Consider the following 13,312-nt stretch of genomic DNA (forward strand, 5'->3'; position numbering starts at 1 on the left):
TTTGTCCCATGTGCTGCTCACCCTTTCACTTCAGCATTGCTCTGTCCACACTTGGCCTTTGCCTCTACATTTGCATATGGTCACACTCTACAGAGGACAAAGTGCTGAGCAAGTGTTGTCCTCTGCCCTGCAGTGGGACCCTGGAGGGAGGTGACTTGTCTGCACTGAGGTGACGTGGGGACATTTGATCACCATTGTCTGGGGGTGCAGCTGAGCTAAGCTGTGTGACAGTAAGTGCACCAAAGGAAGGAGCTGCTTATCTGCCCATCTGCACAGTGAAAATGAGAAGATTGATTATAAATAAACTAGGAAATCAGAATTCTTGCTTCATTTAGACATCTGTTTTAAAAGTGGTTAGTAAGGGTGTGTACCAGTACCTAACACTGATTTTTGTTAAGTTTTGACTTACAAAAAACTTTCCCTGATTTACACTTGACTTTCCCTGTCTTCTAACACTTCCTTTTTTCTTATCTGTGTGGTCTTTTTATCTGAGCCTTGGCCTTAGCAGCCTGGGGCCCCTTTTGTGCAACAGGAGCAAGATGAGGTGTTAGAGGATCTGAGGAGTTGTCCTGAACTGGTCAGCAGAACCAGGCACTGAACCTGGACTGGTTTCTGCTGCTGGGTGGAGAGTAACTCTGTCTTGCACCCCCAGAGCAGCTGCTTGTCTTCTGCAAAAAAAGACTGAGGCTGTGGGAGTCCTCTTGGACAGACACCTTCAGGACCCTTGTGTGTTCCCAGCAGCCATGTCCCACAGAGGCTCAGAGGGTGGAGCAGGCACGGGACATCCTTGTATTGAGTGCAGTCTTTCTTCTCACCCGGGATCAAGCGAGTCGCTTCCCTTGCTTAGACTTCCAGTTTTAATGGCAGTAAGCACTTAACAGGACAGTGGACCTTCCAGAAGCACATCTGTCACAGATGCCCACTGCAGAGCTGTGGGCTCCTTCCACTGTCCCAGCAGCATCTGGGCTCAGAGCTCTAGGGTTCTTGTTATTTTCCCCACTCATTTTATAAACAAAGCATCTAAAACTAGAGGAGCTTAGCACAAAGGGATGAAGCTGCTGCTGAACAACCTAATGTGGCAATCAAAGGAGAGGCAATGACCTTGGAATTAATTTAAATAACTTTTCATTGCCCTCAAAAATTTAATGGTAGTCTTCACAGGATTATTCAAAGACAGGATAAATAATCATAGGAGAGATTAATTGGTTTGCAGTTTGTAGGTCTGACTTGTAATTCATATCTCCCCTTTTCTGCAGTGGTAGGTGAAAGCAGGCTGTAGCTCACAATAGCAAAATTCTCATGAAGACAGCCAGAAAAGCATTGTTTATTGTGGGAGAAATTAAAATTTGTTGTCGCTCTCTCAGGTTCAGTTTAATGTCGTGACTTTTTCCCAGGCTGATACATCATGCTGTCCTCTGTCAGGGGTAGAACAAGCATTCACAATAAAGATTTGAAGACTTCAGTCTGCATTAAGTGCCTTTTAAAGATCTGATGTTGCTTCCCTTTATTTTAAGCCTGAGTGAGTTAGCTTTGTGGCAGTCAGTAGTGCTGTGTCTGTGTGATGTTCATGAAAGAACCCGGAACAGTGACATTTCATGGTCTGGACATCTTGGTCCAAAATATTACTTACATGATCTTCAGATGTTTTGGATATTTTTTCATTTCCTGGTCAAAATATGCCTGCGTTATTGGTTTGGGTTCCCCTCTGCATAGCTTTGTGAAAACTCTGGTTCTTAATGCCTTTGGTTGATCAGATCTAATTAATGATTGTAATACAACTGGAATATAGTGTAGATTATGTGGATACTGCAGCTAGAGCACAGCATGAACCTTGCTGTGGCTAAGGGACACACTGTGTAAATCCCATCAAGGTGAAGTTAGCCCTGCAGAAAATCATTGTTTGTACAAATTTAAGCTACCTAATTCAGAGAGGTTTCCAGGTATCTGAGCTGGGAGTTGAGATGCCCTTTGGTTAAAAGGGAGGAAGAGCACAAAATGAATTATGTTCCCTGCTCCTAAAAGGAGAAATAAATCAAATGGGGCAGGTGTCAGAGGGATCTGTCAGCCCCTTACACAAAACCATATGCCTGCAAGTTTTCTGTGGGTGGCAAATAAATCATTTTCCAACCTCTTTTGTGCTTTTAACCAAGATAAGCAGTGCTGAGACAGTAACTCTTCCTCAGCCTATCCCAGCTTCTTCCTGAATTCTCCTGTGAAGCTGTCGCATCAGGTTCCCAGCATTCTCACACCATGGTGTAAAATTAAAGCAAAGCTTTCTCCACCAGCTGAGCTCCCCTTGTTCTGCTGCTCCTTCCACATTACTGGTTTTTTTGCTTAAAAGAATGGCATGGGGCTCTTTAGTGCTGGGTCTCTGTGCAGATGACTGTGTGGTATGGACTGTGGCTGGTGTTTGAACAGGAGCTGGTCTGAGATCAACCACTTTGGTATTTGCTGTAATTCTTAGGTGGGATTTGCAGTTGTTGTTCAAATGTGTTCACCCTGTTCTATAAACATGCCCTGAAAGTGTTCCATGATGGGCTGTGGTGGCTGAAGCTCTGTTTGCTCTGGTGAAGTTATTTATACCTGGATGTCTTACTGCTTCTTGGCTGCCTTAGGCTGTATAAAACATGCTTGCCTGGTTGAGTTCAGGCTCAGATTTGTCTGCTGGCTTCAGCCATCATCCCATTAGAGGGAAACAAAGCAGCAGTGAGGTTCAGAGTCCTTGGTTTATTTTCTTTTTGGACAATGGTGTAAAAATAGCCCCAGCCCTGTTGCCCGAACACCTCGGAGTCAGCTTTTGCTGGCATGCATTGAAACACATTTCTAGCTGTATCTTCTGATACAGCTTCCAAAAGCTCAGCAAAGTCTGGGTTTTCAAGTGCCCCTTCCAACAATAACAGCTCAGGAAAGCGAGCTGGCTGCTGCTGCAGAGGAGGGGGAGAGGTGCAGCACCGTGCAGCGCTGCGGGGCCGTGCCAGCACCTGGTCCCAGCTGCCTGCACCTCCAGTCAGACCTGAGCCTCACCTGCTGGGTGTTCACCCCAGCCCCTTGTCCCTGTGCACTGTCCCCAGGGGGGCTGCCGTTGTGCCAGTCCCTTGGGGACAGGGAAGAGGCTGTCACTGAGGCCCAGCAGTGCACTGGAGGTGCCAAAGCGTGGCAGGACCCTCACCTGGGTTCTGAAAGTTCAGCAGCTGCACCAGCTGAAAGAAGTTTAATTTACACCCAAATAACTTATTCTAAGTCTGCTTTTCTCACTCATACATTCATTTTACTTTATTGTAATGTCAGCACTTAGCAGTGAAGTAATGGCAGATCTCTGGAGAACCTCGCACAAGCGAGAAGGCACCATTATCTCGGTTTTACAGATCCTGCTTATGTTGGGAACATATGTGGTGGTGTAATTACACTGATGTGATTAAATCAGTGCAAATCCTTCCTAGAGGGACATGCTGCACCACTGTAAAGCAGGGCTTATTATCAGTGCAGTTGAATTCAAATTATATTACTCTATTAAGCTGTGCTAGTGTAAGCCCCCTCAAAGTCACAAAGTCACGTGAGGAGCTTTGTTGTTTCTTTTTAAAGCAGATAAAGATTTGGAAACTGAAATGGGTGAGGTTGTGCTCTGCCCAAGAGCATGCTAGAAGAAATGAGCTTGACAAATGTTTATAGTACTTTTTGCAAGGAAAGAGGTGTGGGTGTGAAAGCGGGGGTGTATTATTGTTATTATTTTTAATAGATGAAATTCTTTGTTTAAACTGTTGTGGCCATTTTGGAAAAAATCCTATATCATACTAAGGCTTTACAAATATATTAAATAAAATGCATACAAAATTCTAGTACATCTTCACTACTTGGTTTTGGATTTTGATAATGGCTGAATGAGTCAATAAATAACCATGGTGTATACAATTTAATTGTTTTGGTTTTTTTTTGGCAGGGTGTGGGCACTGTAAGAAAATGAAGCCAGAATATGAGAAGGCTGCAGAGTTTCTCCATGTAACCAGTGATGTAAGCTAATTTCCGTTATTATATCCTTCAAATAATCAGTAATAAATAACCAGAGTAATAAAAGTGACTTTTCTCCCTACAACAAATTCAGCTGTTCTCATCCTCCCACAGGACCCTTCAAAATGTGCTTCCAAAGTACAGTCTCATCGCTAATGCATGAGCCCTGCCAAAGTCTGAGAAAGAACATTCTGTCTTGAACGAAAACAAAATCGAAAAATGTTTATGTATTCTACTGTAGGCCCTATACATAATATGATCAAATCCAAAAATGGATTTTTTTCCCCTTACTTAAAGACATTGAATGTGAAAAAACATAGGCTTTTATTTATGAATTAGATTTGGAAAAAAACAAAAGGGGTTGATCCCTCTTTCAAATACCTTGTTTTTAATGGTTGCACCACTCCATTAGCTTCATCATAAGTGCTCCATCAGCATGGCTGGAGAAGAGAGATCCAGTAATACAAGTATTAGTGCTATTGATTCAGTCTTGTGCTGTGTATGCCATGCAGGAGAAGTAGAATTGGTCTCTCCCATAGTTTAAGCATCTTCTGTGGAGACATCTAAAGTTCCTTTATTGCTGTTGGAGAGGGAGGAGATGAGAAAAACAAAGATCCAATGAATCACACTTTACAAATGCCTATTCTTCTGTGTCTCTAAAGACGGTCCATGAAAAGATACCAACAAGTTAGGGAAAGATGAATTTGCCTTAAGGTAAACTTACCTTTAGCAGTGCTTGTTTCTTCTGGGAGAAACAGGGATATGCAGGAAGAAATGCAATTTCTGGGAATGGCTCTTAAGCATTATAGCGTGAATTATATAAAGAGAATCCATTGGAAATGGGAGGGGAACAGGTAAGACTCTGGTAATGTTTAGTCCACAGTGTGTCCCTTTCTGATCTTGCATCAGTTGTCTGTGTCTTCCTGTATGTCTGTGCACAAAATCACAGAATTAGTCAGGTTGGAAAAGACCACTGAAATCAAGTCCAGCCCATGACCAAGCACCACCACGTCAACTAGACCATGGCACCAATTGCCACATCCAGTCTTTCCTCAGACTCCTCCAGGGATGGTGCCTCTGCCATCTCCCTGGGCAGCCCATTCCAATGTCTAATCGCCTTTTATGTGAAAAAATTCTTACTGATGTCCAACCCGAGCCTCCCCTGGCACAGCTTAAGACTATGTCCTCTTGTCCTAGAGGCAGCAAAGGTGCCTAGAGCATGAGTTATTGCCCCCGAGCCCTCTGTGTCCTGCTGAAGGGGTGTGTGTATATGGCTGGGATTTACAGGAGTGATCTCTGTTTCAGAGTCCGGGTGTCCTTGCAGCAGTCGATGCGACCGTCAACAAGGCTCTGGCAGAAAGATATCACATCTCAGGGTTTCCTACTTTGAAGTATTTTAAGGATGGAGAGGAGAAATACACTCTGCCACACCTCAGAACAAAGAAGAAGATCATTGACTGGCTGCAAAAGTAAGTTTTGAGGTTTTTAAGATAGTATTAGGATTCCTGGTTAGTGACTCCTGCAGATGGCTTTGATGAGTAACTAAACAGAGCTTCAACACTGCCTAAATCCCTTGCTAACAAAATTACACTGAATTCCAGTATTCAAACCCACAGAAACATGTATATTAATTACGGTCTCTAATACACAAAGCTTTTATTTGCCATGGGGTTTTTCATAGCTGCCCTGGTATTTCTTTCCCAAACTAAATATTTTTCAAATACACCTTAAGCCTTTCCCTGGAGAAGGAATAGCAATGGCTCTGAAAAGTAAACAGAACATTTGTTGTTCCCTCTTTATACAAAGCAGCAGATCCCAGTGTTAGTAACTGAATTTCTACAGTTGTATTTTTCTCTTTCCAGCATTTCAGAGCCAGTGCCTAGAATTCCACCCATGTGGGGCTGAAGGAAAGCCAGTGTGGCCAACAAAACCAGCACCTTTGAGTGCACTAACCAACTTTTCTTGGGTGGTGTGCTGAAATATGCAGAATTAAGTTTGATATGAAAATTATGACAATAATTCCATTTCAAAATAAATTGCTGGTACGATTCTCTCTTTAAGCATGCATTATATATGCATGTATGTAAAAGTATGCATATATATATAAAATATGCATTTTCTTTAGGTACTGTAAGCCTAATGTATTTTCTGCATTAGTCAAGGGGAAGCAAACCTGCCAGAGTTTTGTGAATATTTTAATCATTTAACTACTACATGCAGTTGGCATGAGGAATGTAATCTTTATTTCTTTATTTTCCCCCTCTTATTTGGTGGGGGAAGAGGTTGTGCAGGTTTTTTTTTTTGGTCTTCTCTTCTCTTCTCTTCTCTTCTCTTCTCTTCTCTTCTCTTCTCTTCTCTTCTCTTCTCTTCTCTTCTCTTCTCTTCTCTTCTCTTCTCTTCTCTTCTCTTCTCTTCTCTTCTCTTCTCTTCTCTTCTCTTCTCTTCTCTTCTCTTCTCTTCTCTTCTCTTCTCTTCTCTTCTCTTCTCTTCTCTTCTCTTCTCTTCTCTTCTCTTCTCTTCTCTTCTCTTCTCTTCTCTTCTCTTCTCTTCTCTTCTCTCTGACTGCTTCAAAGCAGGTAGTGGATATGGTCTGGCAGTATCATTGTAGCATGTTGAGGAGCTTTATCTGTGTTTTACTTTTAGACATGGTACTCCCTTGGCCTCCCTGCCCACTCAGGCTGCAGGCTGCTGTATCTGTATTGTACATGAAGTCATTGTCCTCATTTCACTGCTTTCCTCAACTCTTTTGAGCACTGTGCACTTTGTAGTGAGTTAAACAGTCAGGCTGATGCTGCCTGTACCGGCAGGTGAATAAGCAATTCACATGGAAAGGAGCAGAAAAGTGGTATTAATTCTTCTGGATCCTGCTGTGGCTCTTGAAGACTTTTGTCTGCAGCCTCAGCTAGTCAGCAGCAGAGGTGAAGCCCAGGCAACTTGTCTGCTGCTCTTGGCTCCTGGGTGTTCTCCCAGCTGGAGATGCAGTAGGATAACATCCTTGTTTTCTGACAGGGATAGAATTGGCACAGCTGCACTGAAGCTGGTGGAAATAGGGATGCATCTGGGGTGCAGGCTGGTGATGAAAGTACAGTTTGTGGAGACGTGTCTCAATGGGTGGTTGTAGCCATGCAGGTTTTGGCTGTGGTTCCTCTCTGGTGATTGTGCTGCCACACTAGGTTGTTACCAGTTGCTAGGTAGTTTATTCTAAGTCAGCATGGAAAATTTTGTGTGAGAGTAAAGTCGCACCTCTGTAACTGTAATCAGTGATAGCTCACAACAACTGTGTTCAGGGAGGAATTCAGCTAAAGGACACACTGTGTAACTTTCTCTGAAACACATCTAAGTCTTTCTCTAAAACCTGGAAAATCAGTGATGGTAGAAATGCAATGAATGTCCACCAAGTGACCTTGAGAAGGACTTTAAAAATTGAGTTTTTCTCCACTTGGTTTTTATGTACCTGATACAACTTAAAATGGTGTCATTTGAAGTGTCAGGAAAGTCTGAAAAGCTAATTTATTACCAAGGCGACATATGAAGGTCTTTATACTGTGGCACCATTCTGATGATTTTATATAAAGTAATCACTATTTAAGATACAGCAGGAATGAATTTAATGAGTCTGAGAGAGGTCTGTGAGCTAGTGAATAGCAGAATTTTTGTTAGAGACACTCTGGGTGTGCGGGACTGCTCTGATCCAGCCAGTGTGTGCAGTCATAATTGAAACCTGACATTCTCTTTACCAAAGTAAAATATGCTGGTTCAGTCACCCCCAGTATTCCAAGTGGAACGATGCTGATTTTTGCATCCTGGCTTTAATATCTGAATTCTAGAGAAGGTCATGAAATTCTTTACAGAAGTTTGCATGATAGGGATAAAGAGTACAAAAAGGATATTTGAATGGAAGATGCTGGTCTATATCAGTTTTGATATAAATCCCACCTGCTTGCTGTTCTTCTCAGTTCATGCCTGTGGATGATACAGTGGTATGTATCAATGTTTTTAATACCCAGATGTTGGATACAATGTAGGAAGTCTTTATTTGACATTTCTACTCATATGTCTGGCTACAGTTACTTAAATTATATTTCAGTTATTTTAAATTATATTTTTAATTATCTGAGTTCCAGAAATTAACTTGCATCTTTTTTTGCTATTGCCTGGTGTCAGAAATATCATGTATGTCTTTCTGTTGCACAGACACCTTGAAGGATTTTTCACATTAGTTCCCTCATGCTAATTATGACCAGGACAATGCTGTCCCTTTATCTGCTTCCAGAAACATTTTCAAACTAATTTCATTGTCTTTCTTTTCCAGTCCTGAAGCACCACCTCCACCTGAGCCTGCATGGGAAGAAAAACAGACCAGTGTTATCCACCTGGCTGGAGAAGACTTCAGGGAGTCCTTGAAGAAGAAGAAGCACACCCTTGTCATGTTCTATGCACCATGTGAGTAAATAACCCCTCCACGAGGATGGGTTTTATAAGCCTTACATTTACTATGAAATCCTGAATTAATTCCCTTACTGTCCACTGACTTTTAAGGTTAAAGAGCTGATTCTGAATATAAGTGCATAGGAGCATCATTGGCACCATCATTTGTATCTCTATAAACAGAAACAAAACAGTATATAATGGTTGTATTATTTAATGCAGACACCAAAGCAGGCAGCAATACAAAAACAAAACAAATTTATTTTCCTTTGCTGCATTTTATGGTCCATATAACAAAATGTGATCCTTTATAGTAGCACAGTGGACATGGAGAGCCTGATTCATTAATGCAGCACTTCAGTAGTGAAATCAGTACAGTACTGTGGGAGGAATCAGTCCACGAGGTGGAGAACAAATTTTGATGGAATAAATTTTGTCTGTAATAAATCTGCATTTAAGTCTCCACTGGGACTAGGGACATAGCTTCCTCCTCCCAGATTGTTTTGCATGCATCACATAAGCATTTTGTTTTTGAAGCTCCTGAGAATATTTCTGGAGAAGTTTAGAATTAGGCCTTTATAAATAAGGTGAATGAGAGGGACCTCTTCTGTTTTCCTGTGCTGTCCCAGAGACAGGCAGACTAGGTGCAAGTTCTTAGCTTTTGAGAGGTTTATCAAAGGGAGAAGATAATCCAGGCATTTAATATTAGATACTATTAATATGCCTTTATGCCACCATGACTCAAGCCCCCCAGATGCAAAAAAAAATTCTTCCATATCACATGGCCAGCAATTAATGGATAACCTTCAGATAAACAGCTACCAAATTGTTCCCATTAAATCAAAGGTATTTTCCATACAGAGAGAAAAAGGTCCTTAATGTTAATCAGTCAGCCCCTTATTTTGCTTTTCTGTTAGAGAATTAAACATGAATGCTTTGGGGCTCATATGAAGGGATGTGGGAGAAAGCAGGGGTGCAGTTCAGGAGGGAGATTTCTGGAAGGCTGTAAAAGAAAACCGAAGGGGACGTAATCCCTTTTCCAGTCCAGTTCCCACCACCTATTGACTAAAAATTGCCCATGTGCTAGGAATTTCTGATTCATGGAGCTCAGCTGGTTAAGAGCAAATTGTAATTTTAAAATCAAATTATTGCCCATGAAATGGTAACATTTAGGAGTTCACTGTCTCTTGAGTTGTCTTTACCCGATTATTGACTTTTTGCGTAAGAGGGATTTATTTCACTTTTGGTTTTTAGCTGCATCTTTTAAAGTTAGATTCTCGATGCTTTTTAAAGCCACAATCAGAGCAAAGACTCTGTGTGTGTTGAGTATGCAGCTCTCAGGGTTGAAAGCATGAGGGAACTTGCCTGATGGGCTAATTTTTTGCCGTTTGACTTCCACCCTTATTTTAGGAGGGGTGAGTAAAGATCAGCCTGGCCCTTTCTATATGAGCAGGCTGTAAAAACAAGGCTTGCATGACGTGAAACTGTTGGGTCCTTTGAGGCTGCACTTGAGACACATTTTTGCACTGTTTTTGACACAGTGCTTCCTGCATGAGACCACCTGTGCACAGGACAGAGAGGTGTTAACTGGAGCCCCATCTGGCCTTCCTGTACTCCTAAGACAGCGCTGCTCTTGTGGTGTCAGTACGTGGGTCATGCAGTTTCTGATTTGTCAGATTTGTTCTCTCTAAATGTGGAAGTGTCTGTGAGCAAAGCACAAAGCAGGCACACACAGGGAGTGCAACGAGCCTGCACTTTGTTGGGTGCAGGGGAAAGTACCAGATAACTATTTTAAATCTCTGTTTTCTATGAAATAAACATTAATGCAGTAGAATTATTACAATGATTAAAAACACTATATTTTTTCAGCTTTTGTGCAGTGATAATATGCTTCCTGTTAAATTTATAGATTAGCTTTTGTTTACCATTTTCTCAATCTTGAGACCTCTTGAAGCTTACATTGCCAATTAATCTTAACTTGCTTATTTTAGTGCAGAAGGAACACTGCTAAAATTTCAAGGTCCCATTACCTCAAATAATTTTTTTTTCTATTCAAATCCACATCTTGGGTCAGGGCAGACTCACAGTATGCTACTCCATTCACTTGTGACTCTGTGGCAGTATTTGTTACACTTACACATATGCTGAGATATTTTAGGATTGGGGGGGTGTGTATACATGCATATATAAAGTATGTTTATATATAAATATTTATGCTAAGAAATGTATCTCTCATCTGTCATTAGAATTTAAAGCAGAAAGTTGAGTATTCTGACCTTTGTCAAGCTTTCAGCTCTAGTGACAAACCTTTAGGCAAAGGCCATAGATATATATCTTAGATGCAAATTAAAATGAGATCTGGCTTTCCTGTGGCAGCTTCCAGTCCAAATGACTTGATATGTATAGGAGAGCCACCAATCTGCTGCAGTGCCGATAACTCAGGGCTGAGCTGAGCAGGGCTTTAATGGTACTGAGCAGTGCTTCACAGTGATTTAGCTCTGGAGGAGACTGCTACATCCACATGGAAAAGATAGGGATTACTCATTACTCTGTCTCCTGGAATATGGGTGAAGCATAAACTTAAAGGTTATTCCACCTGGCTGTGGAATATTTTAAGGACTGAGAATCAGAATCAAGACTCTGGAAATTACTGGGGGAAAAAGTCCACTCCTGCAGACTTGACACCACAGAGAGCTTGATTTCACGTTCCCATTCCTGCATGCTGGCATCTGGGTGTGCTGCAATGACAGACTAGGGGCAGGAGGCAGGAATAGGGGTAGGTTCCCAATACTGATTTGGGAAAAAATGCCTGCTGCACCCAGTGCTACTTGTGCCAGTAATGACCTGGGATCAGATCTGCATCCAGATGTCCTTTGGTTAGGTCTGTACCGTGTCACACAGGCTGGAGTGTGGGCTGGCATGTGTTAGAGCTACTCAGGGCTAGGACTTGGCCAGGCTGCTGGCATCTGTGCTGCACAGCACCTGGCCCAGCTCTTCTCTGAAACCTTGTGCAGCTCTTGTGAAGATGTAATTGTCATCCCACTCATGTACCTTTAAGTTCAAAATGCCTAAAATAAGAGGAATACAATTGTACCATCTGCAGAAGGGAAGCATGAAGCGTCAGGTGTGTGTTGGGATTGCTGTGTGGGGTTGGAGGAGTATTTGAAAGCAGCAGGATTGATGCACCAGTATTTGAGAAGCTTTTGGGGAGAGTTTATGGGATTTGTGTCTCTATTTTTTTCATAATCCAGTCCTTGGACTACTGGATTCCATCAGCTACTTCAGGTTTACTTTTATAACTATTAGGATTTGTCCAGAAATGGGGTGAGGAGACACCTAGTCAGAGTATGGTTTGATGTGCACATGGAGCCTGGTACATGGATGATCAGGATTTGGGGCTACAGACTGTGCTGGGAAGTGAGCCAAATGGACAAGAGCAGGCAAATTGCAGTGCTGAAACAGCCAGGTTGGGAGGGCAGTGGCTGCAGGTCTGTGCCCTACACCCAGAGCTTGGTTCAACACTTGCCTCTCTAAAGTGAGGTGTCCTGGGCATTTGCATCAGTGCCTCTTCTGGGATCAGCGCCCTGACCTTTCTTTCTTCTTTCTCTTATGTCCTCCCTGTTCATAAAGCTTATCTGGATGTGTTTTATCTGCATTTTTACTTTTATGTGCTCTCTCCACTCCGTTATTCCAGATAATTGAGATTTGACTTTGACAATGCATTAAATTTTAACCTCCTACTACTGTAGCACTGAAAACTGTGCAAAATAGGAGCAGTTGGTAGTGATTAGTTGTCAGAAGCACAAAGGGTAACAAAAGTTCCAGTAAATAATGTCTTTGTGGTTGGAGATGTTTTTTCTCCATTACTCAAACAAATTAAGGGGGAAAAAAGAATGATTGAAGCTAGGTGAGACTCTGCAGTGCCCAGGGCCACTGAGGCAAAGGGCTGAAATTGAAACACAGGAATTTTTGCATAACCATTTAGAGGAAGTGGTGGTTTTTTTACTATGGTTGTGGTTGAATACTTGAACAAGTTGACCTAAGAGGCTCCATCCTTGGAAGTACTCAAGCCCAGCTAGAGACAGTGCTGGGCAACCTGCTGAGGTTGACCCTGTTTTGAGCAAGGGAGTTAGACTAGATATCTCCTGAAGTTCCTTCCAACACAGCAATACTGTATTTCTAGGAATAGTTATACTGGAGTTTGAGATACACAGGGGTTTTTTATTTGGTTTGGGGTTTGGTTTTGCTGATTGTGGTTTTGTGGTTTTGGTTGTTTTTTCCCCCTTCTCATCCAGTTTTGATTTTCTCTAAACAGGAAAGGCTTAATAACACCCCTTGCTAATTCTTATGCAGAAACAGAAAATGTCCACTTTTGAGTTACAAGAATGTCATTTTTTAGTTGAGATTGCTGCTTCCAAAGGGACTACAAATGAATCAACTGTGTCAGAAAGGAATTATATATAACAGACCAGTCATTAACAGGTCCAAATGATGGGGGGAAGACACTCTGTTTTTAGATCAGTCACTTTCAATGGCAGGAATCAGCACTTATCAAATTTACTCAGTTTTTACTTTCAGTGTCAAAACACGAGTTAATAAGCACTTTCAAAAAATAAAGACTTTCAGCAGCAATGGGAAGTAGTCAGGGGAAAGTGTTTCCTTTTAATGGTTCCTAAGGGGGGCAGTTGCCAATGTTATTGACTTGCTAAATGGCCTCAATTTGTGGGACTCAACAGGGTTCACAGAATGGATATTTTTAATAAATGCTTTACTGGGAGCTGATTTCCGATTCTGTTTTCAGCAGTGAAACTTTCACTTCAGTAGAAATGAATTTCATCAGCTGGAAAAAGTTATTTTCTGATGAAGCCTGACCCACAGG

At 41.9% G+C, this 13,312-nt stretch overlaps 1 protein-coding gene across 1 annotated transcript in view; it reads left to right on the forward strand.

The window, feature by feature from the left end:
- Window positions 1–13,312, forward strand: part of PDIA5 (protein disulfide isomerase family A member 5) — an 86,095-nt gene that overhangs the window by 51,014 nt on the left and 21,769 nt on the right. The window contains exons 12-14 of the mRNA XM_039702105.1: window positions 3,938–4,008; window positions 5,311–5,474; window positions 8,318–8,448. Coding sequence (XP_039558039.1) covers window positions 3,938–4,008; window positions 5,311–5,474; window positions 8,318–8,448 — 366 coding nt within the window. The remainder of the gene's footprint in view (window positions 1–3,937; window positions 4,009–5,310; window positions 5,475–8,317; window positions 8,449–13,312) is intronic.

The sequence above is a fragment of the Passer montanus genome, unplaced genomic scaffold (assembly GCF_014805655.1).
Source record: "Passer montanus isolate IOZ18808 unplaced genomic scaffold, ASM1480565v1 scaffold1, whole genome shotgun sequence".
Lineage (NCBI taxonomy): Eukaryota > Metazoa > Chordata > Aves > Passeriformes > Passeridae > Passer > Passer montanus.